We start from the raw sequence: 25,401 nt of genomic DNA on the forward strand, positions 1-25,401 counted from the left end.
ACATTTGATTGGGAGTATGGCATAGTGCAGTGATGTGCACACATGGCAGAGTCACTCCACTGTAATGAAGTAGTTAATGCAGGACGTCTCATTTACAGGCATCATGTGCATTGGGAGGGCAGTGTTCCATGTGTGGGTGGGTGTTTGCAGTGGTACAAAGTGTATGGGACAGCGACAGTATCGGCTGTGAGTGTCATGTGGCAGGGTGTGTACGGGCACACTGTGTTGACCTGTCAGGTCTTCCTTTGTGATGTTTGGGATCCGCTGTCTATTTGGTTGATGGCGGGGGGGGGGGGTGATGCATGTGCGGTCACAGCGGCACACTCACATTGCTCATTGGCCTGGAGACACACACACCACTTCAACAGGGTCGGAGCATTGTCAGCTGTACTCACCTAATAGCCATGTGCTTTGTCCAGCATAGCGTTCTATGTACCGTGGCAACATCGAATTCCGCAGTACCATTGAGTCATGGGTTGAGCCTGGGAAACGTGCGCAGCAGTGTTTAATCAGTAGCGTGGCATCACATACCATCTGTACATTCAACGAGTGATACTGTTTCCTATTGCGGAACACCATCTCAATTGCATGTGGTACTGTCAGCTCAATGTGGGTGCAGTCAACTGCACCTATGCAATTTGGCATGCCTGCTATGGCATGGAAGGCCAACTTGGTGGCAATGACCTCGGGGAGGGTACGGGGTAGGGCTATGAGTTCCGACACATGGCGCAATAGGGCATCCAGTACCTGTTCCAGGATTTTTGAGAAACAGGGTTGTGATATGCCGTGCAGCTCACCGACCGTGTGTTGATAGGTGCCAGTGCCAAGGAAATGCAGCACAGACACAACCTTCAGGAGGGGGGGGTCGGGTGGGGGTGTCTATGTGGCTGCTGATGTTGTCCTCAATCATGGCAGTGATGTACAGGATTGTTGGACAGTCCAGCCGGTATAGTGTGTGGATCTGTCCTGGGGTAAGGTTCCAGGGTGAGGCCCTGATGCGTGGTATTGCAGGCTGCCTGCGGGGTTGTGCTGGCTGGACAATGGGGTTTGCCATAGGTGCAGGGATGGCTGGTTGGCGCCTGCGCCTCCTCCGCCTCCTCCTCTGCACCATTACTGCCATCATGTGCAGTGCTGCCTGTTGGTTGAGTAGGCCCAGTCCAAGTGCTACTAGAGCTCATGCCTGCATGGTTCTGTGTTGTGTTGGGCTGGGTGTGGCACTTTTGTAGGCTCCCAGTGTGCTGCTGGGTCCAGCTGGGCTGATTTGGTGCACCTGTGCCCTGATTCAGTTCAGCAGGCACTGTTTAACGTCATGTTCGCAGTGGTGGCGGTACCGCCACCGTGATCACGGTTTTAACGCCATTTTTCTGGCGGTGTTTCCGTGTCCGCGCTAGTTGTGATGCTCGCTGTGTTTTGTATTGCCGGTAACGGAGGGGTTTCCGTGCAGGTGGACTTTACGGGACCCTTAACTCCGCAGTGGCGGTTGGGGGAGGTGCTATTTCCGGGGCCGCAGGTCATGATTGAGCGGACGTGGAAACGGTGCCGGTATGGTTTTACCGGCAGCGTTAACTCCGGGCCGGTGTACTTGTAATGAGGCCCAGTATCTTCCTAGTGACCGAACCAGAAAGGTTCAGTTGAATGACTTGCATCTCCACCTGCAAGTCCAACACTTTAATATTGAAAAACACGGGACATGATTTAATTACACTCATTAAACAGCCTACTGGTCTTCCTGCAACCGCCCTTGTGGCGGCATGAAGCTGGATACTGTATCCATCAAGAACTGTACAAGATATAAGGTAGGTTTCCTGGAATAACATGATAGAGTGCTCGTTTAGAATTAGTGCAAAGGATCTGTGAATGGATGCGAGTGCCCACGTGAGTGCCAGGACAATATAGAACAATCATGTTTCCCATTTCATACCTTGGCCTTACCTTTCCTGATCAGTGCTTTTGGATATGCATGACCAATCTCTGGACTCCATGGAGGGAAGCACCCTGCTTACGGCAGCCACAGCCCTGCAACCCATGACGCACCTAGGAGCTAGAATACTGGCATTACGTACACAATTTATTTTTGTTGGAGGCCCAACAGTGCACTTCTCATTGGATGATTCAAACCCTATTCCCTTTACTTCAAAACCCATCATTTTAAGCGGGACTGTTTCTCAAAGTATATTTTCCAGTACAGATCTGGAGGCCATATCGACAATTACACAATCCGTTTGTGATAAAAAACTCACCCCTATTGGCCACCAGGGGGCGCACGGCTGATGATCACCGCCGTGTGAGCGCTCCACCCGCGGGCCCCAAAAGTGACCTGAGCCCCCACTTTTGCCCCCCCCCACGCCCAACAACGGCAGATTGGATTGTTGGAACTGCCCCCCCACCCGCTGAGCGAAGACCCAACAAGAATCGGACATCCCGTTCCAGAGAAAACTGTTGGAACCAGCCTCCCCCCTCACCCATGCAGACGCCAGCGCAAAGGAAGGCCGCGTTCACACGCGATCCGCGGCACTCGATTCCTCCCTCCACTCCCCCCATGGTGGAGCTTGGCCCCGCTGTGACTCCTGGGGCTGCTGCGACCGCCCCACCCCTTCAGGGGGGCTGGCCGACCACCTCCTTCAGGCGTTCCCACGCGCACTCCCAGCGCAGCCGCCACTGTGTTTCCAAACACAGGTCCTGCGACTGACCTAATGGACCTGCAGAGCGGGTAAGTGCACAACCCCCCCGCTGTACCCCGAAGCGCCTCACCCAGACCGAGGCTCGCCCCCTTCACTGGGCCATGCTTCATCCGGGGCCTGAGAACGCACCAGAGCCGCGATACAGGACGACGTGCAGGCCCACGAAGGCCCACCACTGAAACTCCCAGCCACGCACCACGAGGGCCCCAAGGCGGACCACCCGCACGCCTCATGCCCCCAGCATCCTCTCTGACACCCCCACCGAGCAAGCACTAAGGCCCCACAAGGAGCGCCTCCAACCCCCGACCACAATCGTTTGCCCAGCGGCCCCCATACACAGGCCACAACGTTGGCTCCCACCATGCCTAAAAGCAACCTCACGGGCCTCTGAAGTCACCCCTCCCACACAGTGTACCAAGCCTGCCGCCCAGCCACGATTACCGCACATTGCACTGAAAGTGCCACTTGGGCCTCAGCCCCCACTGTTCTCAACCAGGTCTGCCTGCACAACTCCCCCAGATTCCATTCTATGAGGCCGTAGGCAACGAAATCCACCTTACAGCAAGACCACCCACAGGGTTGGACCCCCATCCCAGGGGCGTGTACCCTCCTCTGGATAAGCAGCAGCTTACTGCTCGACCAGGACACGGAAAGGTGGCCCGGCAATAGAGGGCAACGACATATCTGGAGGTGCTCACCCCTCCACTCTGCCTGCGACAAAGACCCTATCGTCAGCGGTTTGGCTCCACACATCCCCTCCGCAATCTCAACATGCGCCGGCACCGTTTCCTCGGCCCCCTTGACACAGCATCGGGCCCACAGAGATTGATCCGAACAGATGGTAGAGCCCCTGGATCCAGGGCGTGTGCCTCCTCCCACCGAAGGACCTCCGATCCAAGTGGCATCACACCAGTAAGCCCGCAACACAGCCCACGTGTCCCCTAACACACCAAGGCAGAGGGTAGGGCCCCCGCTCCCGGGGCGTGTGCCTCCACGAATGCAAGTACTCTATGAACATTAAATGTAAACTCGCCAAATATGCCTACTCCCCGCTACCTCATGCTCCCGAACTCCAAACAACAATGTCATTAGAAGCCTCCAAAACAGGTGCGGCAACTACTAAGGGAGACATCGCCGCCCTACTAACTGAAATCAGAAACATGGGAGCCAACCTCGGCGGTAAAATGGACAAAATGACCCAGAGGGTGGATAAGATCGAAGAGAGGCTGGAGGGAGTCGAGAACAATCAAGCTTCAATCGACATCCTAGAAACCCAAATGGATCTTAGAATATGAAATATAGAGAAGCGGGAGGACGAGATTCGTCTTAAGATGGACGATTTAGAAAATAGAGAGAGAAGGAATAACCTATGGTTTTTTTGGAATACCAGAAAGAGAGGGGGAAACAGAAGACGACCTCAAACAAACTATACATGATATCGTCAAATTCCTGACAGCCGACGAGGACATTGACGAACTTAAGACCGAGAGAATTCACAGAGCTGGTGGACCACCAGGTGGCCCAAGATCGGTCCTCGCCAGATTTCACAGATACCAGGACAGAACAAGGATACTCGCTAAAGCCAGGTCCGGAGGCACCCTCACTCTTGGAGGGGCCAAAATCGCTATCTACCAGGATCTGTCATCGCTTACACTGGCCCTCCGCCGTCTATGTGGTCCCCTCACGAGATGGCTTAAAGAACAAGGCACGAGATACAGATGGGGATATCCCTTCTCCCTCATGTTTGAACATGGCAGCAGGAGAATACTACTTCGCTCTGAAGAAGAAATTCGAGAATGCATCGCAGACTTCCTTGACTCGGCCCCGGGGGAGGGCACACAGGACGCCCCTGCGCAAGACAGATCGAGATGGGAACTCCAAGTCCCGAGAAGAAAGTGAGTAAAAGGGTCTAGAAAGTACGGGCGACCCAATGCCACGCCTGACAACAACAGGTGACATGGTGCGCCGGAGTCCAGTATTTCCGGCGAATTCTACTCCGAGAGTACCTGCAAAGGACTAATGTATATGCCGGATCTTGGCACTCCAACATCACTAGTGCCACCTCGTGACAAGTGAACTACTTGACCCGCGAAATTAAGTTGCCGATGAACGAAGACGCCGGAAACCGCATGTATCATTATACATAATAGTTCACAGTGTAAAATGTTGTTGTTTAACGTAATGTTTGTTACGCAATTTTGCATAAGGGGGGTTAGGGGGCTCAAAATGCTACGTTAATTATAGTAGTTGACAGGGCCACGCGGTTGCGACCCTTGCTCTTCACACCCAGTCCAACTCGGACGCCATCACAAACAGACACTCCTCATGCGGAAAATGATGGGCAAAGAGCTAGAACAGAGGCCAATGGGTATTACTGTCAATACCTTGAAGAGGGGGGAGGAGGGAGGGACGCGCAAAACTCCAAAGCCGCACTCGGCTCGAGACACTTATCGAATTACTTCCATGGCAACGACTTCTTGCAACGGGCAATGTGACGTGATTAGTGAACCCAAAAGACTCACCTCTGATCAACCGCAATGACAAATCAAGTGATAGGCATGGCACACTTAGAATTGGCACGCTCAACATCAAGCGGCTTAATTCCCCCACCAAAAGGTCGCTAGTCTCCCGAGAGTTCCGAAGAGCGAATCTAGATGTACTCTTCCTACAGGAAACCGGATATAGTAAAGGAGATGAACGGAAAGTATTGTACGCCAAACTAGGCACTGAATACTGGGGCTCCGGCCCGCTGAAGAAAGCTGGAGTTGGAATCTTAGTCAACAAAGCAATCCGTTTCGAGCTTGTGAAGTCCTGGGCAGATATAAGTGGCAGAGCACTTGTACTGGTCGGCAAGATACAGGACACCATCATCACACTTGGGTCCGTATATGCACCCAATACCGGCCAGTCCAGATTCCTCCAGCAAATAATCCCCAAAGTCATGAATGAAGCAGAGGGAGCAGTAATCTTGGGTGGCGACCTCAACACGTGGATGGATCTTTATATGGACAGGCAAGCAGGCAACCCTTCCGCAACCCTCTCGTCTGGCGTCGGAAGCTCACGAGCTGCAGATATGATGAACGCCTACGATCTCAGGGACGCATGGAAACGCATGAACCCGAACCAAACAGCCTTCACCTTCTACTCTACACCACATGCCACATACTCCAGAATTGACTATATATACCTGACCTCGGAACTCTCTGCAGCATTGTCAGGATCTACCATATCACCTGTCACGTGGTCGGACCACGACATGGTTACGGTCACCCTCGATCAGATGGCCCTTCCCCGGAAGAGCTCCAAATGGCGCTGCAATGGAATGCTCCTCAACGACCCGGTTTTCCGGGAGCAACTTGAACAGGCCATCACCCAATATTTTGAGCAAAACAATACGGGCGAAGTCTCCACGAATATAGTATGGGAAGCAGGCAAAGCCACATGCAGAGGAGTTCTCATCAGGGAGTGGGCAGCGAAGAAAAGAGAACGCCAACTCATAGAACGTAAGCTACGAGATGAAATCACCCAACTTGATCTCATGGCCCAATCTACGGACCCTGATAGACTACAGAAGATCAAGCAGGCCAACGACAAAAGGGCGGAACTACGGCAATTAGAAATAGGTGGCATCGTGCGCAAACTCCAATGCCTGAAGCAAAAGCAATATGAGCATGGGGACAAGGCTGGAGCTTTACTCGCCGCAAGACTTCGTGGCCAACGCTGAGAGCGATGGGTTCCTACGGCACACGACGTGGAAACATCCCACGACCACCGCCTTCCCAATGTCCCCGAAGTCTTCGCCAACTTCTACGAAGATCTATACACTTCGCAGGCCACCCCACACACAGAGGCGATTGCAGACTATATGACCAAAGTATCCATGCCAACCCTCCCGCCCGAAATAACACAAGCCATGGACGCTCCCATTACGGGAGAAGAAATTGAGACGCAATCAAAAGACTCCCAGCGGGGAAGGCCCCTGGAAATTATGGCTACACGGCAGGGTTTCTACAAGACCTTTAAAGACGCCCTCCTCTCGTTTTTGGGTCTTCTCTTTAACAACATCCTCCAATCTGGGGTGGCACCCGACTCTTCTCAGAAGCATTAATAACAGTTATCCCCAAGGAAGGAAAAGACCCCAAACGGTGTGCCTCCTGCCGCCCAATATCCCTCCTGAACATGGACACCAAAATCTATACAAGGATCCTTACTCCACGGCTGGAATCACACATGCCCACAATAATCCATAACAATCAAGTGGGCTTTTTCCTAGGTAGACAAGGTGCAGACTCAACCCGTAAGACCCTCCACTTAATACATGAAGCCAAAACATCACTAAATATGCCAACATTATTCTCAATTGATGCTGAGAAGGCGTTTGATAGAGTCGAATGGCATTTTCTGGAGGCCACGTTGAAGCAAATAGGCCTGGGCCCCACCCTTCGACGAGGGACCAAAGCGGTTTATAAGGCCCCAAAAGCCTCTGTAGCTGTGAACTCTCAGTTCTCCCGCTGGAGAGGGACGAGACAAGGCTGCCCCCTTTCGGCAATACTCTTTGCATTTTCCTTAGAGCCACTCGCCTGATTTCTCCGAGCAGATGCCGCTGTGGAGGGCAGGCAAGTCAATGGCAGAGAATATAAACTGGCCCTGCATGCAGATGACATCCTGCGTCATGTATTGAATCCTTTGTCGTCAATTCCACGCGCGATACACCTCATAGAGGAATATGGCACACTTTCAGGTTTTAAAATAAATAAAACTAAATCCATCCTCTTCCCACTCCACGAGCCAACCCCGGAGCAGAAAAAGGAACTTGAGCACCTTAGCCTAATTGTCGGAGGCCCCACACTGAAATATCTGGGGATCAATCTGACGAGAGACCTAGCACATCTCTACCAGGCAAACTTCCCACAGCTTCTCAGCGCCCTCAAAGCTGATCTCACAAAATGGAAATCACTTACAATCTCCTGGATGGGGCGTCTAAATACAATCAAGATGGCGAGCCTCCCACGCTTCTTATACCCCTTTCCAGGTCCTGCCCATCACAATTCCAGACCACTTTTTTAGACAAGTCAAGAAAGTCATACTAGACTTCCTGTGGGACGGGAAAAAACCCTGGATACCATATGACATTCTGATACACCCAAAGGAGCTGGGCGGAGTAGGACTACCGGATATAGAACGATACTACCAGACAACTCAACTTACAATCTTGACCCCACACCTCCGCGATATAAAGGATCTCCAATGGGTCCAGCTGGATAACGATAACTTGGTCCACGTAACCCTCGCAGAATGGCTATGGGTCCCCAGGTCGAAACTTACAAGACGCCTGCGCGATCACTCAATACTCGGAATTCTGTGGAACATCTGGAAGAAAGGGAAGGGGATGTCTGGAGTCACCACGTGGCCTTCCCCTCTGAGCCATCTCTGGTCCCCCGGGATCCGAGAAGAAATCCTCGAACACGCCAGATACGAAACCTGGTTTGATGCCGGACTAGAGAGAGTTGGCCAACTGTGGAGAAAGGGGAAATTCATCGCAGTCTCGGAACTAGAAGAAGCCCTCCAGATTCACCCGATCCCGATCTTCTTGGATCTGCAATTGAAAGGAGTGCTATCGAGGAGAGAATGGAAGCCACCACGCAGAGGGAACTTACACCATTTGAGACAATCTTGGACACGACCAACACAACTAAAGGCTTAATAACTCGCATGTACAGGGCTCTAATCACTAAAGACCATACCCCGAGTCTTCGTCTCAAAGAGAAATGGGAAAAAGATTTCGACTGAGACTTTGACCAGCAAGCCTGGGACAGAATTTGCGAAACACCTGCCAAGATATCGATTGCCGCCCAGTACAAACTGCACGCTATAAAATTACTCCACAGGTGGCAATACAATCCACAAAGGCTCTCTAAAATGTTCCTAAATTCCAGTCCGGAATGTTGGCGGCAATGTGGTATGGACGCTGATTATTGGCATATGTGGTGGAAATGCCCCAAAGTCCGAGTTTATTGGCAAGAGGTCCTGGGGTGGATTAAGCAGTTAGACGGCATAGAAAGGGAACTTTCCCCCCTCCTGATTCTTTTTGGCCTTGAAGAAGAGGACGACAAATTGGTAAGCGTAAAGGGGCTAGTCTCCCCCCTGCTACTGGCAGCAAGAGCAGGCCTAGTTATCAAGTGGAAATCCCCATACCTGCCAGATAAAAAGGATTGGTTACAAATTGTCATAAATATATACACAATGGAGAAAATAACGGCAACCCTCCATGACAAGGCTGCACGACATTAGGAAGCCTGGAGCGACTTTACGGCGCCCCACATCACTGACCCTGCCACGAGCGACTCATCACACGAATGAAAACAGCAGTTGCCCTGCCCCACCAGAAACTGAGCACCAAACCTCGCAGTGTCCATCCACCAGGCCTGTCACAAACGTTACCTTTGACTCATAACGCCAATGAAAACCAGAGATAAACGTCACGCCACCCATTATGGCTTACTGTAGCAAACGCCAAGCCCGGAAGTCTCCTGAGTAAGGACAAGGGGAGGGAGGGGGGCAGGGATTTTAAAAATGATTTGTCCATTAGAATGGGACACATACTTATTGTTAGAATATTGTTCGGGTGGAACGAAGTAGTCTTGAGATGTAACTATGTATGTTGAAAATATGCACCCACCCAGACGTTCACTTCTAATGTTAAAATCAATAAATCTGTTTTGAGCCATTCCCACGCCCTCCATTAAACGAAGGTGCCCCTGCACTTGCTGTGACTCAATATTCTCTCTTCACATGCAATCCACATTGCCACATGACTTCGCCAACTCAGTGAACCCAGAAAGAGAACGACTATTCCAGGGATTACATGAGCATTCAGAGGTGACCTTAATTAATTTCTCCCCCCCCCATCCTCTGCTTCAGCCTCTGACTGAGTAGTTTGAACTACACACGTTACATTCCTCCCAATGGCAGTCAATGGCACAGTATGTCTGTGGTTCATGACCACAGCAGCCTTTGACACCCATTGAGTGTCTGGTGGAGTTTGGGTTACCAGTGTATAAAGTGTTTGCTTCTGCCCTTCCTACATCTTCGATGCGTTTAATACTGTTTTGATCACCAGTTTGAACAGAAACAGAGTATTTACAAATGGCAGGAATGTTTTTTTTATTTTTTTAAACTTTCTTTATTGACATTTCAATTACAATACTCAAAACAACATTCCCCCCCTAAGACCCCACTCCCCCTGTACGTGCGAGCAGAGTAGCTTGGCAGATGGATAGGCGACAATTAAACAACTACATAGGCGCCATGATAAGTATTGAAATGAACCAGTCTTTATCGTAGTCAACAGGCGTCTATTGAACAGATGACACGAATGGTAAAACCGATTAAAAATAGCATACCCAGAGTCTCAGGCACTTCGTATCCCCAGCAGTTCCTTACCCGCCAGGTCATTAACAGGATTCATATCTGTCCGCCTTTTGCAAAGTTCCCCATCTGGATTCCATGTCATTACAATACAGAACATCCTCCGCCCACTGGGTGACTTTAGGCCCATGTTTCTTGCCCCATCCCATAGCCACTCTCCGTTTTGCTAAGATCAAGAGAAGGCCAATGAACGTCGTCGTCTCTTTAGGTATCTGTTCTGTGTATCCCAGCAAAGCCATCATGGGATCCGGAGTTATTCGGACCCCCACTATTTCCCCCCAACACCTCAAAGACCCGCTCACAGTAGCTCTGTATTTCCCCACAGTCCCATGCCACATGGAGAAAGTCTGCAGCCGCCTGCCCACATCTGAGGCAGGAACCGTTATGCTGAGGAAAATATATTCCTTCAACTGGGCTGGGGAATGATAATTCTGGTGTAAGAACTTGAAATTAATCAGCTTGAATCTAGAGCATATCGCCCCCTTCCGAGTCATCTCGCAACAGTACCCCCACGTGGTGACTGATATCTCCCTGCCCAGCATCTACTCCCACACCTCCCGTGATGCTGTCACAGCTGCCATCCTGTCCTTCAGAGCCCATGCATACAGCGTGGATGTCACCCAGCGCCCCACGCTCCCCTGTATCGTCTTATTAAGCATGTCTGACACGTGCGGTTGCTCGGGGAAAGACAGAAACAGTCTCTGCAGTGTCACCTGTATCCTATAATACAAGAATATGTCCAGCGAAGACAGGGCCCCCCTCTCCCTAAGTTGGTCCGTGGTTATAAATCTCTCATTCAGAAACAGATCATCAAATTTTAACACACTCAGCCTTTTCATCATAGCCACAAAACCTTTTTCACTGGTCAGGGGGATACCTGGAATGTATGTGACTGGAAGCTCAGGTGAATACAATACATCCCCCCTAGATTTTCTTTCCAGGCGGACCCAGGATCTACATGTCAGATCGACCATATTCCGGACTGTATGTGGTCGACTAGGTGCATTGAGTACAACCGCTCGTAACAGTGCTGGAGACGCAAGCGAACGTTCTATTTCTACATACCGATGCTCAGCCGCCATTCCATACCAGTAGCGCAGCAAGCCGGCCTGCGCCACTGTATAATATAATTCAAAATCTGGCAGGGCCAGGCCCCCCTCCCGGACGGGTGCCACCAGTTTGTCACACGATATTCAAGCCCTTTTACCGGCCCAAATAAAACTAGATACAGCGGAACGAAGATCCCGGAAATACTTCTTAGGCACTACAATGGGCACATTGAGGAATACGTAGAGAAACCTGGGCAGAATGGTCATCTTAACTACAGAGATCCTAACATAAAGGTTGAGTGGGAGTGAATTCCACCTGCGCATTGAAGATTTGGCACACTCATTTTTGTGTCCAAATAATTCCTACGGTAGACCACCCCAACCTCTCTGGCTATTGTGACCCCCAGATATTTGGTACTGCTTAGTTCCGATTGGAATCCCCATATGTCTTGGATCTTGGCCGTTGCCGTGGTCAGCGGAAATATAACTGACTTGCTGGTGTTCATTTTAAGGCCCGACAATTCCCCAAACCTCTTCACATCCACCATGATCGGGTCTAAATTGACTTCGGGTTGGCAGATAAACAGGACCATATCATCTGCGTATAGCGAAATCACCGGCCGATGAGTGTGAAACTGGACTCCCCGATGTAAATGTAATTCCCTTACCCGCTCTGCCCACAGCTCAATAGCTAGGGCGAACAGCAGGGGAGGCAACAGGCACCCCGGCGCGTCCCGTGCTCCAGCGGTATTGGCTCTGTTGTTTGTCCATTCACCCTCACCCTGGCGATCAGGTCCTTATACAATAAGGATGTCATAGAAATGAACAGGTCGCACAGTCCCAGCCTGTGCAGAACCGCGAACAAAAACGACCACTCGACGGAATAAAACGTCTTAACAGCATCTAATAAGGCAGCTATCACCGGTTTGCTGCTTGGTAGTGCCTCCATCAGACCGAACATTCTGCACAGCCCGAACGATGTCGACCGCCCTGGGATAAATCCTGCTTGGTCAGCCCTGACCATGGTCATCATCAACGGCGCCAATCTAGCAGCCAATACTTTGGCCAGTATTCTATTGTCAATGTTAATGAGTGAGATCGGCCGATACGAGGAACAATCACCGACCGGTTTACCAGGATTTAGCAATACAACGATCACAGCTTCTCTGAGGTACTCTGGGAGTCGGCCCTCGTTGACTGCCTGCTGATGGACCTGCAGTAAGAATGGCGCTAATTTAGTCACGTACGTTTTATAGAACTCGGCTGTGAAGCCGTCTGGGCCAGGGGCCTTTCCACCCGGTAACGACCCGATAGCCTCAACCACCTCCTCCAATGTTAATGGTCTATTCAATCACACCCTTTGCCCATCCGAGCACCAATATAAACCCACCTAGTCCAGAAATGCTTCTATATCCTCCTTTGTGGCCCGCGACTGAGCGGAATACAAACGGCTATAAAATGTTTGAAATTCTAGAACGCTTTTCTCGTCTTTGAACTGATCCACCCCACCCTCATCAGTAATTACAGTTATTCTATCTTCCTGCCCACTCATTCTAGTTGCTTTAGCGAGTGACCTACCCGGGGCCTGTCCTTCCCCATGTAACGCTCACCTGGCTCCCACGGAGGTGCTGGTCTGGTCTGGGTTGCTGTGGCCTCTTCAAGCGTGATGTGCAGAATTCGGACCACCAATTGAACAGGACCCCCAAATCTTGCTTGTCTGACCCGTAGGAATATCCTTCTGCAGATGAGAAAGGGGATTAACTGTCTGCTGAATAGTGTGCTTGCTCCCCCCTTTCCCCCTTCGTTCTTCTCTGACTTCCTCCAAAACCCACGGTTTAAGCTCAGCTTATGGTTTGGAAGGATGAACTCTCCATCCAGCTTCTGGTGCAGGGGCGCGCGTTCGTCCAGTTACTTCACTGGTTTTCAGAATGGCGCTGGCACATCCACTTGACTTTTCTGAGCAATACGCCGTAAGTATGAAGATGCAAAAGTTCAAGTGTGAGCCTCCTTTTATGTTGTCTTTTTCTGTCCTTTATTTCAGGTGCAGAACAAAGGCGATGCGTGGAGGGCGTTGAGGGGTTAAATTGCCGGTGGTAAAATCAGGTGAGTTAGTGATGAGGGCGACACCCCTCTAAATGTCTTTATAGTTCCCCAGTAATGTCTTTTGTCCTTTCCCCATCGGGGCCGGGGTGCGATGCCCGTCAAAGATGCGGCGCCGACCCGAGATGTGGAATGGTTCACCAAGAAAAGCTGGTAAGTAATATGGCTGAAAATTCGGCTTTCCTCTTGTGTTCCCTTGCTCACCTTTTATCTCTTCTTCTCTCCCCTAGGTGCAGAGATGTGGCGACTGGTGCTGAGAGCCGCGATGGAGCAGGGCGGCATCTCGGGAACAGGTGAGTGAAGCGCGGCGCTGCAGCGAGCAACGTGGTGCTTTTAAATGGAAGTCTTCCTTCAGGAATGCTGGCGTGAAGATTCCGGATGCAGGTAAGAAGGTTGAATAAGTTCTTAGTTTTCACCTTTCTCTTCTCTTATTCCCTTACAGGTGTTCCAGGTTCGAGGCGGGCGTGGCTGGAGTCCAGGTGCAGGAGCAGACACGGTGAGCGTTCAGCTGCTGGGATGAAGAACAACGCGAAGCACGTGTGGCTGTCCGGGCGTGGCTTAAATAGCTTTGGAAGAGGTTCCAGGTGAGTATTCTTCCACAGCCCCACCCAAGTAACAAAATAGTTCCTTCAGAAAAATAGTCCCTCCTAAGCCTCATTTGGCTTGGTTCTTCATGCAGCATGGTCTGCATCAGGTGAGTGTGCAGCATGGTCTGCTTCAGGTAAGTGCACCAAACACTTCCCCTTATGAGCCTGGCGCCAACGGCGCCAGGACAGAGTCCAAAGAGCCCCTATAAAGGGGCGCTGGGCTTTTACTTGGGGGCGTGATGCCTGCTCCCGGGGGTTCTGGGCCTGGCCTGGTGCTCCGGGGGTAGGCATCATGACAGTACTCCCCCCCAAGGCCCCTCCCAAGGTCTTTTCCCCAGGAGGTTTCGGTTTGTTCGGGAAATTCCAATGGAACCTTTTTACTAGCCGAGGTGCATGTACGTGGTCGCTGGGTTTCCAAGATCTTTCCTGAGGCCCGTACCCCTTCCAATCAATTAGATAGAAAAGTTTTGATTTTTGAGATCCTAGAGTCCAAAATGTTCTTCACCTCGAATTCAGGCTCCCCATCTATCTGGATTGGTTCTGGTGGCTTTATTAATCTGGTTCCACTGGTTTCAAAAGCGACACATGAAAAACGGGGTGAATCCGCATGTTAGCTGGTAGATCTAGCTTGACTGCCACTGGGTTAATTATAGCTTTAATCGAGTAAGGGCCTAAATACCTTGGATTAAAAGTCCGAGGTCCCTTGAGCGATAAGTGTTTGGTAGCCAACCACACTTGATCTATTTGGTATGGAGGCGCCTCCTTTCGATGCAGATCCGCATTCTTTTTGTATTTCCCTTTCGCATGTTGTAAGTGTTGTAGCATCTTGAAGGCTTGAGTAATCGTAGAATGCAAATGGTCCACTGCGGGCATTTCGAGGTTCAAAGGTGAGTCCAAGTCTGAAGTACGAGGGTGAAGTCCATATAGGGTATAAAAGGGGCTCTGACCAGTTCCAGAGTGTATCGAGTTATTGTATGCATATTCAGCCACCCATAAAATATCCTTCCAATTACCCTCCGATTGGTGCAACATACATCGTAGATATTGTTCAAGGGTCTGGTTCGTTCCCTCCGTCTGACCATCGGTCTGTGGGTGGTGGCTGGTTGAGAGTCTTACGTCGATTTGTGCCAGTTGACAACACTTTTTCCAAAAATGAGAAATAAACTGGCTTCCCCGATCGGAGATTAGTATGGACGGGAATCCATGCAGACGGATGATATTTTTGAGGAATTCCTTGGCAAGAACGAAAGCTGAAGGTAATCCTTTCAACGGAATAAAATGGGCCATCTTGGAAAATAAATCCACCACAACCAGAATAGTATTGTATCCATTACAAGAGGGCAGGTCCGTGATAAAATCTAGTGACAAGGTGTGCCAAGGTGCTGGTGGAATGTCTAAGGGTTGAAGAAGACCGGCGGGTTTTGTTTTTTGACCTTTGTTTTGGGCGCAAACTCCACAGGACATCACGAAAGATTTAATATCCTTTCGCCAGGACGGCCACCAGAATTGTCGTCTAATTTTTTCCTCTGTTTTGGCAATGCCAGGATGTCCTTCCATCAGAGTATCGTGATGACGGGAAATAAGCAGTTCTTGCAATTCCTTTTCTGGCAAAAATAAACGTCCTTGGAAGTAAGGTAAGCCATCGTCGATTGAAAAGGCAGACCCCCTTTTGATCCAATCCTGCAAGGCTGAAGAGTCCAAGAATAGTTTTACCCGTGCTTGAAAGTCTTTAAGGGTTTGTAAAGTGGTTATCCCCAAGATTCTTTGTTCGGGAATTATCGGCACAGGATCTGAGTTTGTGTCCATTTCTCCCATTCCAATTCGAGATAGCGCGTCTGCTTTGCCATTCTTACAGCCGGGACGGTAGGTGATTACAAAATCGAACTCAGCAAAGAATAAAGCCCATCGGAGCTGTCGTGAAGACTGAGCCTTGGCAGTTTTTAAATATTGTAAATTTCGGTGATCAGTGATCACGGTGATGGTATGCCTGGCGCCAAGAAGATAATGCCGCCAAGCCTTAAAGGCGGACTTAATGACTAATAATTCCTTATCGGTGATTGCATAATTTATCTCCGGCGGCGAGAACTTTCTGGACCAAAATGCTACGGGGTGCAGTTGGTTGGTTTCGGGGTCTCTCTGAGACAGGACAGCTCCCATGGCTAAGCTGGATGCGTCGGTTTCGACTATATATGGGAGATCAGGACGCGGGTGTTTCAAAATAGGTGTGCACGTAAATTTAGCTTTTAATTCCGAAAAGGCCTGTTCAGCTTCCTCGGTCCATTCAAAACGTTTATTCTTCCACAAGAGTGCAGTGATGGGTTGCACCACCGTTGAAAATTCCGGGATAAACCTGCGATAAAAATTGGCAAAACCAAGCATGCTTTGGACACCTTTCACCGAACTAGGTGATGGCCATTTGAGGATGGCATCCACTTTCCTTGAGTCCATTCGGACCCCTTTAGGTCTCAGGATGAATCCAAGAAACTCAACCTCCGTGGTATGGAAAACGCATTTTTCCAGCTTTGCAAACAGTTTGTGCTGGCGCAATTTCTCAAGGACGGCCCTGACATGTTTTCTGTGATCAGATTCCGAAGAGGAGTACACCAGAATCTCATTGATATACACGACAACAGACATCGATGAGTTCCCAAAGGACATCGTTCATGAAGAATTGGAAGGCAGCAGGCGCGTTGCACAACCCGAAAGGCATCACCTGGTATTCGAATAGTCCATATTTTGTACGGAAGGCCATTTTCCATTCGTCGCCTTCTTTTACTCGTACCAGATGATAAGCCCCCCGGAGATCTAACTTGGTGTATATGCAAGCGTCCTTCACCTGGTCAAGGAGTTCAGGGATCAAAGGCAGAGGGTAACGATTTTTAACAGTTATCTGGTTCAATGCGCGGTAATCGATGCAAGTTCTAAGGTCGCCTTCTTTTTTTGGCACGAAGAACAAAGCCGAGGATGCCGGAGACTTTGACGGGCGAATGAAACCATTGGCTAGGTATTGATCTAAATATTGTCTCAAATGCAGATTCTCCGGCTCAGTAAGGGCATAAATCCTGCTACAAGGGGGTTGTGCACCGGGCACCAGATCGATTTGGCAATCGTACGATCTGTGAGGAGGTCACGTGTTGGCCTGTTCCTTTTGGAAGATGTCCTGAAAGTCTTGGTATTCCGGAGGTAGTTGCATGGAGACAGAGGTTACTTACGCTAGACTGATCTTCAAATTTTCTGGGTAGCAGGTTCGTGCACACTCCGGAAAGGTTATTCTCTTCGCTCGCCAATCAATTCGAGGATTATGTGTCTCTAACCAAGGGATTCCGAGAATAACCTGAAACTGTGGAGCCTTGATTACATCAAACACAACTGCCTCCCGATGGCCGTCCGGACCTACAAGTGTCACCTCAGCTGTGGAATGTGTTACCGGCCCCGAGGCAATTTCGGTTCCATCAACTGTGGTGATGACACCTTTGTTGGTTTTAGGACGCAGGGGAAGGTTAATCCTGGAGACCAATTCACGATCCACGTAGTTTCCTATAGCCCCACTATCGATGTATGCCTTTATTGCATGCAACCGCTTAGGCTGTTCCGGATCTACGAGGACCATTGGCACAGTGAAATGCAAGGTCAGAGTTCGTTTTCAAGCTCGGCAAGCGGACCCCTACGCTTGTCGGGCGGGGTCGTTTCCCGATACAGAGGTTTCATGGATTTTATCAGCGGCTCCTACCACCTTCCTGGGCGGCCTTGCTGGGCAATCTCGTAGAAAGTATCCAGAGGATCCACAATAAAGACATAAATGCATCTGCCGTCTTCTTTCACGTTCCTTTTGTGTTAAAGGTCCTTTAACTCCTCTGATTTGCATTGGCTCAGAGGCTTCAGCCCCCTTGAGGTTAGCGTGGGTCTTGACTAACACCCGGGACTCAAACTTGGACCGATCTGCTTTTCTGTTTTGCAGTCTGTGATCCAATTGGACCACTAAGTCTATATATTCTGAGCATTCTTGGGGCGGATTTACAACTTGGGCCAGGACATCTTTAAGTTCTCTGCGTAGACCTCGATAAAATAACATGATTCTTTTATCCTCAGGCCACCCAGTTTCCACAATTAGTCTATTAAAGGTTGCAATGTAGGAAAGGAGGTCTTGATTGCCCTGTCGCAGAGATAGAAGTTCGTCATCTAGAGCCTGCCCCTGGGAGTGACGAGCAAATAACCTTTCCATGCTTGCTTGAAATCCTTGAAAATCACAAAGAATCGGGTCATCTTGAGTTACCAGTGGAACTGACCAATCGGCAGCACTGCCTCTGAGATATGACAATACAAAGGCTACCTTGGTCTGGTCATTAGGGAAGGCCCCAGGTCTGCACAGGAAATGCAAACGACACTGATTCATGAATACGGTGAATCGTTTGGGGTCCCCAGCAAAGCGTTCGGGTGGGGCCAGCGGCATGTTTCCAGGTAGATTAATCTGCACCGGGTTACTGGAAAACACAGGAGCGGGGTTCCCTCCGGAACCGGGTAAAGGAGTTTGTCCAGCTTGACCTTGCAAAAGCTGTCTAGCCAGGTCATCAGCTCTTTCCTTTGTTACAATCACTTCCCTCCTGAGAGCATTAGTCTCTTGACGAGCGGCGTGTACTTCGGCCCGTAATTCCCCCAGTAGTTGGGCCAACTGGTCAGTCTCGGAAGTTTCCATAGCGCCTGGGTGGGAATTTGTAGGAAGTCTTCGCGTTCTGTAACACTCACCTGGCTCCCACGGAGGCGCTGGTCTGGTCTGGGTTGCTGTGGCCTCTTCAAGCGTGATGCGCAGAATTCGGACCACTGATTGAACAGGACCCCCAAATCTTGCTTGTCTGACCCGTAGGAATATCCTTCTGCAGATGAGAAAGGGGATTAACTGTCTGCTGAATAGTGTGCTTGCTCCCCCCTTTCCCCCTTTGTTCTTCTCTGACTTCCTCCAAAACCCCCGGTTTAAGCTCACCTTATGGTTTGGAAGGATGAACTCTCCATCCTGCTTCTGGTGCAGGGGTGCGCGTTCGTCCAGTTACTTCACTGGTTTTCAGAATGGCGCTGGCACATCCACTTGACTTTTCTGAGCGATACGCCGTAAGTATGAAGATGCAAAAGTTCAAGTGTGAGCCACCTTTTATGTTGTCTTTTTCTGTCCTTTATTTCAGGTGCAGGACAAAGGCGATGCGTGGAGGGCGTTGAGGGGTTAAATTGCCGGTGGTAAAATCGGGTGAGTTAGTGATGAGGGCGACCCCTCTAAATGTCTTTATAGTTCCCCAGTAATGTCTTCTGTCCTTTCCCCATAGGGGCCGGGGTGCGATGCCTGCCAAAGATGCGGCGCCGACCCGAGATGTGGAATGGTTCACCAAGAAAAGCCGGTAAGTAATATGGCTGAAAATTCGGCTTTCCTCTTGTGTTCCCTTGCTCACCTTTTATCTCTTCTTCTCTCCCCTAGGTGCAGAGATGTGGCGACCGGTGCTGAGAGCCGCGATGGAGCCGGGCGGCGTCTCGGGAACAGGTGAGTGAAGCGCGGCGCTGCAGCAAGCAACGCGGTGCTTTTAAATGGAAGTCTTCCTTCAGGAATGCTGGCGTGAAGATTCCGGAATGCAGGTAAGAAGGTTGAATAAGTTCTTGGTTTTCACCTTTCTCTTCTCTTATTCCCTTACAGGTGTTCCAGGTTCGAGGCGGGCGTGGCTGGAGTCCAGGTGCAGGAGCAGACACGGTGAGCGTTCAGCTGCTGGGATGCAGAACAACGCGAAGCACGTGTGGCTGTCCGGGCGTGGCTTAAATAGCTTTGGGAGAAGTGCCAGGTGAGTATTCTTCCACAGCCCCACCCAAGTAACAAAATAGTTCCTTCAGAAAAATAGTCCCTCCTAAGCCTCATTTGGCTTGGTTCTTCATGCAGCATGGTCTGCATCAGGTAAGTGCACCAAACACTTCTCCTTATGAGCCTGGCGCCTATGGCGCCAGGACTGATGTCCAACATGAGCCTGGCGCCAACGGCACCAGGACAGAGTCCAAAGAGCCCCTATAAAGGGCCGCTGGGCTTTTACCCGGGGGCGTGATGCCTGCTCCCGGCGGTGCTGGGCCTGGCCTGGTGCTCCGGGGGTAGGCATCATGACACCCCATACTGGCGAGGGGCCACACTGTCCCACAAATATTTCACCTCCCTCTGAGCGAAAGCATGAAACTCCTGGTGTCTCTGCATGATTTCCCCCTGTTGCGGTTTGGTCGGCGTAGGGGCCCCTAATTGCAAGATGCGAATCGCCTCTTCTTTGTCAGCCAACTCCTTCCGTATCTGTCTAAGAATTCCCACTTCCTTAGCTATGCACACCCCCCTAATCCTTTGAATCCCTCCCACAGAGTGCCCACCGAGGTCACCGACCCCTCATTAACCTCAAAGTAAGAATCAATAGCAGCCGACAGTTCCTCTATAAAGACTGCGTCTGATAATCCCTCGCTCTTAAATTTCCAGGAAGGCCTCGACCCCCCCCGCACCTCCTCAGGCAGATAGACAGCAGAAGGGGAGCATGATCCGAGAGAGTACGTGCCAATATCCCCACCCCAGTCATGAGCCCCAAAAGCATATGGGATACCAAGAAATAATCTATGCGTGCAGCAGAATTATGTGGGGCCGAGTAGTGTGTGTATTGACCCATCACCGGGTTCCTCACTCTTCATACATCCTCCATTCCCCACACCACTAGCATTCCCTGTATCCAATCAGAGCTTCTACTACCCAGACGTGGGGCGCTGCCTGTCCGATCCTGGGCCGAGTCCAGGACTGTGTTAAAATGCCCTGCCCACACAATCTCCCCTTCAGGGATGTCCTCCAATTGCCTCTCAGTCCACTGTAGAGAGTCTGTCGTATCTTGGTTAGGCCCGTAATAGCATATTAGCATATATACCTTCACCTGGATTATCCCTTGCACTATCAGTGCCTGTTACGCTCACCTGATATCCACGGGGATGCCACCCAGCCCTGGTTGGATGATTTGCACTCTCAAACCCTCTCCCGGTCCCTTGGTAATGCCTCTGGTTAAAGATGGATCTGCAATATAGGAGAGCTGGATTCAATACCAGATTGTCTTTATGTTTTCCCACCTCCCTTGGCCTCAATTCCTTCCTCCCCCTTGGGCCTTCTCCTCACCTTAATATTGTAAAAGGTGGATTCTCCGTCCTGCTCCTGGCAGGGGTGCGTAGATGTGGGGGGCGAGCAGCGACCAGGTTACTTCACTGGTGCAAGCCCCCCCTGTGGGAATCCAGGCCTGCTGCGACTCTGTAGGTTTGCTGCTTTACAGTCTTTATATGCAGTTCTTATGTTCCTCTTAGTTCGAATAAGGTCTTGCTTCTTTCCTTTTAGGTATGGAAAGGTATTTTGGTGTTGTCATGCAGTTTGAAGATGAGCATGGGCTGGTAGGCGAAAGCGCGGTGTACGCGATGCGGTCTGTTGAGTAATGTGCGACCTGTGCCGCTGTTTCGCCTTTTATATTGCTAACCTGTGTCTTTTCTCTCCTTGCAGGTTGCGATGTTCCTCGCCGAGCGCCGTAATGTTCCAGCAATGATACTGACCAGGAGATGACTACCCAGGTAAGAATTGTGTAGCTTTCTTCATTCGGGAAGAAACGTGAGCAAACGCTTACTAATGCTGTCTTTCTTTCTCCTCTTTCCAGGTTATGGTATTCCAGGATGCATGCGGTGCCGGATGATGGAGTTCGTACCTACAGGTGAGTGGAACTGAAGTCAGCGATGGATTGAAGACATGATATTGTTCCAGGTAAGTTTCGTAGTGTTCTTTCTCTCTCTGCAGGTCCTTGGCTTCAGGTAAACTGGCATCAAAGATCTGGATCTGAGCATTACACTACCCACAGCAGAATAACGCAAAGCACGTGCTGCTGTTTGGGTGTGGTTTAAATAGTCTCAATTAAAGTAGTCCAGGTAAAATAGTCCCAGGCCTGCCGCACCCAAAGTAGTCCAGGTAAAGTAGTCCCAGGCTTGCCACACCCAAAAGACTAGACCGCATAGCTCAGTTCCTTGTAACTGAGCTATGTGTGTGCCTCCATGTTGGCTGAACCCACCCCCTCCCCCACAAGTTAAATAGTCCCTAGTAAATAGTCCCATTCTAATGTTGGTCTTCATGATTGTTATGAGCCTGGCGCCAAAGGCGCCAGGACTGACTCCAAGAGAGTCTTGGATGAGGTTTTAAGGCCTTTGACCTGCCCTAACTGGAAGGCTGACTTGCCAGTGAGGGCCAGGGGCAAGGGTCATGACAGCACTCCCCCCCAAGGCCCCTCTCACGGTGGCTCTTCTGCCTGGTCCCGGTTTGGCTGGGTAATTCTGATGGAACTTTTTAATTAAGCGAGGTGCATGGATGTATTAACTAGGTTCCCATGATCTGTCTTGAGGGCTGTATCCCTTCCAATCAACTAAGTAGTATAGTTTGTATCTGGTGTATTTTGAGTCTAGGATATCCTTTACTTCAAACTCTGGTTCTCAATCAACTAATACTGGGTTTGGTGGTGTTGTAACCCAAGTACCGGGTTGTACCGGTTTCAGGAGTGATACGTGAAACACAGGATGAATCTGCATAGTGGGTGGTAGGGCTAATTTAACTGCCACTGGATTTATTATGGATTCAATAGAATAAGGTCCCAGATATCGGGGACGAAAGGTCCGAGTCCATTTTATGGGCACATATTTTTATGCTAACCAGACCTTGTCCCCAATTTGATAGTCGGGGGGCTTTACTACTATGTTGGTCAGCGAATTTCTTTTTTTTTTTAAATCATATTTTATTAATTTTTCGTTATAACATTGCATAACATATTTAAACATATTTAAACATGGGTTCACATAGAACCAAGTATAACACATCCCCTCCTGTTCCTCCCCCCACCCACCTCCAGTTCGAGTTCTCGTATACAGTTCGCCTAATGGGTTCTTGAAGAGCGTAGCAGTGTTGTTACGATTTGTCACTTTGCACGCCAAAGTTTTGGGCCGAGCATTAGGCAGCTCTCAGTTAGTCAGTTAGCCCAGTCTGAGTGGGTCTCACTAGGCAGGGCGTCCGTATTTATCAAAGAAGGGGAGCCATATTTCCTCCATATTTTACTTGGACTCGTCAATCAGAAGCGTAAGGAACTAGATGTCGTTAATGGCCCGTACTTTAGTTACCCATACCGTTTCCCCCAGCATACCGGGGCTTTTCCATTTCTGTGCAAGACAGCACCTGGCTGACACCAGCATAACCTGTAACATGTGGTCCTGGGTGCCCTCATGACCATCTCCTGTATCAATCCCAAAGAGGAGGAGCCAGGAGCAGGGCGACCTCTCGACTCTGTCAACCCCTTTGATCCAGGATAATACCTCCCCCCAATACGTTTGGACCACCGGGCACCCCCACCACATATGGATATAGTCCCCCCCTTATCGTCCTACACTTCCAGCAATGTGGGTCGTATCCCGGCCTCATTCTAGCAATCCTCTGCGGAGGGTAGTGCCATCTGTGTAATACCTTAAGGGCCTGGTGAAGGTATTGGAGCGAGGCCGTGGAGCGATTGGCCCTCCTACACATTTCAGACCACCTTTCATCATCAATTTCCTCCCCTAGGTCCATCCCCCATTGTGTGGTTGCCGGTGGTGGATCCCTTGGGGCGGAGAGCAGAAAGAGTCTGTAGAGGCGAGATATCACCCCCCCCAGAACCCCAGGCGGAGAGGAGGAGTTTCTCAAAGTCGGTGTGGTCTCTCCTAAGGGTATCCCCCCACGATGGTTCAGTGAGGACTCCTTTGAGTTGGAGGTATCGGAAGGGGGACAGGGTCCGGGACGTCATTTCACCAAAATGCCAGGGGTAGTGGAAGTGACATCACAATGTCACACCCCCAAGAGTGACATCACAGGAAGTGATGACATTTGACCACACCCCACGTGACATCACAGGAAGTGGTATTGTTTGACCACACACCCCACGTGACCTCACAGGAAGTGATGTAATTTGACCACACCCCCACATGCCCCATAAAGCATTATGCCTCAGTACACTAAGAAAAATATGGTTACAATATCAGTGTATTGTGACATTTCATACAAGAATGGATCATCATATGTAGCAGTGTCAAGGTCCATGTTGCCACAGGAAGTGTATGAACCCAATTACCCCATTTTCTTCTGATTCAACAAGTTACCTTCAGCGTTGCGTTGTACTGTTTGCAGTTCTTTAATGGACTTCCTTACTTCTGTACCAAACAGCCATACATCTCTGATTTGCATCTCCTTCAGAAACTAGAGCCAAGTTTAAAATGGGTTTGATTAATGCATTGGCAAATACTGCAACTCTAATTATGTCATTAACTCTCAGAAGACTGCTTTGAAAAAACACTGGCAGGAACTTTGAGCACAAAGTTTGATGTTAAGGCTTGAGCTCTAAGAGATCCGAGGAGGATATGCATTGGGAGGGTATGAGAGGGGCGGGGCAGGAAGTGGGTGGTAATGGTCATAGGGATTATCATGGCCATGGACAGTCGATGGGTATGTAAATAATCAAACAACACCTACAAGATATGTGTCCCCTCATATGCCATTTCTCCCTAGATGTACTCTATTCCAATAGTTTCGGCTTATAGGTGATGCTAAAGTGCCACTTAATAGCCAAAACCTCAAATAAGCCCAGCACCAAAAAAGAGTAGTTCATATTTGTTTGTACTTCTGTGTGCACTTTTTGGAAGAGTTGTGTCAAATGGGGTATTTTCAAAAACCGTTGGTCAAAAGTACAAGCCGCACAATTTGGCAAATCATGAGACTAGCACAAACAACTGTCTAAACTGGCTTGTGGTGCTGCCCTTACATGAGTTGCTGGATAGACCACTCTTACTCTGTCAGAAAGTAGAGTGACAGGGGCTGGTTGAAGGAATGCAGAGCTGCAGGGTTGAAGGCCGGCAAATACAGGTTAGCATTCACCTCCTTCCCCCGACCCTTCTGTCATGGCAGCATCTGATCAGTGGTACATTACTAGCTTTGCTGGTAGTAGCTCGTTTCAGCCCCGCCTCCACCGTGCCTTTATTAAACAGAATGGCAAAACAGGCTTCTTGATTCAGTGAGTGGCAGAGGGAAATGATGGCTGGCCAGAGATTTGCTACCCCTAGCACCAGCTTAGAGCTGGCAATAGTCTCCCTCCCATTCTCCTCCCAACCGCCTTCAGGTGGTTCAGAATGGAGCCGTCAGAGCTATCACTGGTCTAGCCTATAGAGCACATGTTTCTGAGGCCCGGCGCGCCTTGCACTGGTTGCCAGTGGAGGCGCGTATTACCCTCAGACTCATGGTCATCACCTTCAAATGTCTTAAGGGAACCATGCCTACCTACCTTCAAAGGTACATAGGAATAAAATCTAATATCAGAAATTTACACTCCAATAATCAGAACATGCTTCATCAACCCAAATTCAAGACCAAAAAAGTACAATGCGGTGCCTTTGCCATTGCAGCACCGGCTATTTGGAACACCCTACCTGGTCAGCTGAGAAATTCTGCATCACTTAGCAACTTCAAGAAGGACCTAA

General features: G+C 49.9%; 1 protein-coding gene across 1 annotated transcript in view; it reads right to left on the reverse strand.

Annotated features, from left to right (window-relative positions):
• DAP3 (death associated protein 3) overlaps window positions 1–25,401 on the reverse strand; it is a 996,586-nt gene that overhangs the window by 123,670 nt on the left and 847,515 nt on the right. Inside the window, exon 12 of the mRNA XM_069650015.1 lies at window positions 24,031–24,127. Coding sequence (XP_069506116.1) covers window positions 24,031–24,127 — 97 coding nt within the window. The remainder of the gene's footprint in view (window positions 1–24,030; window positions 24,128–25,401) is intronic.

This window comes from Ambystoma mexicanum, chromosome 1p (assembly GCF_040938575.1).
Source record: "Ambystoma mexicanum isolate Mex_15411 chromosome 1p, UKY_AmexF1_1, whole genome shotgun sequence".
Taxonomy (NCBI): domain Eukaryota; kingdom Metazoa; phylum Chordata; class Amphibia; order Caudata; family Ambystomatidae; genus Ambystoma; species Ambystoma mexicanum.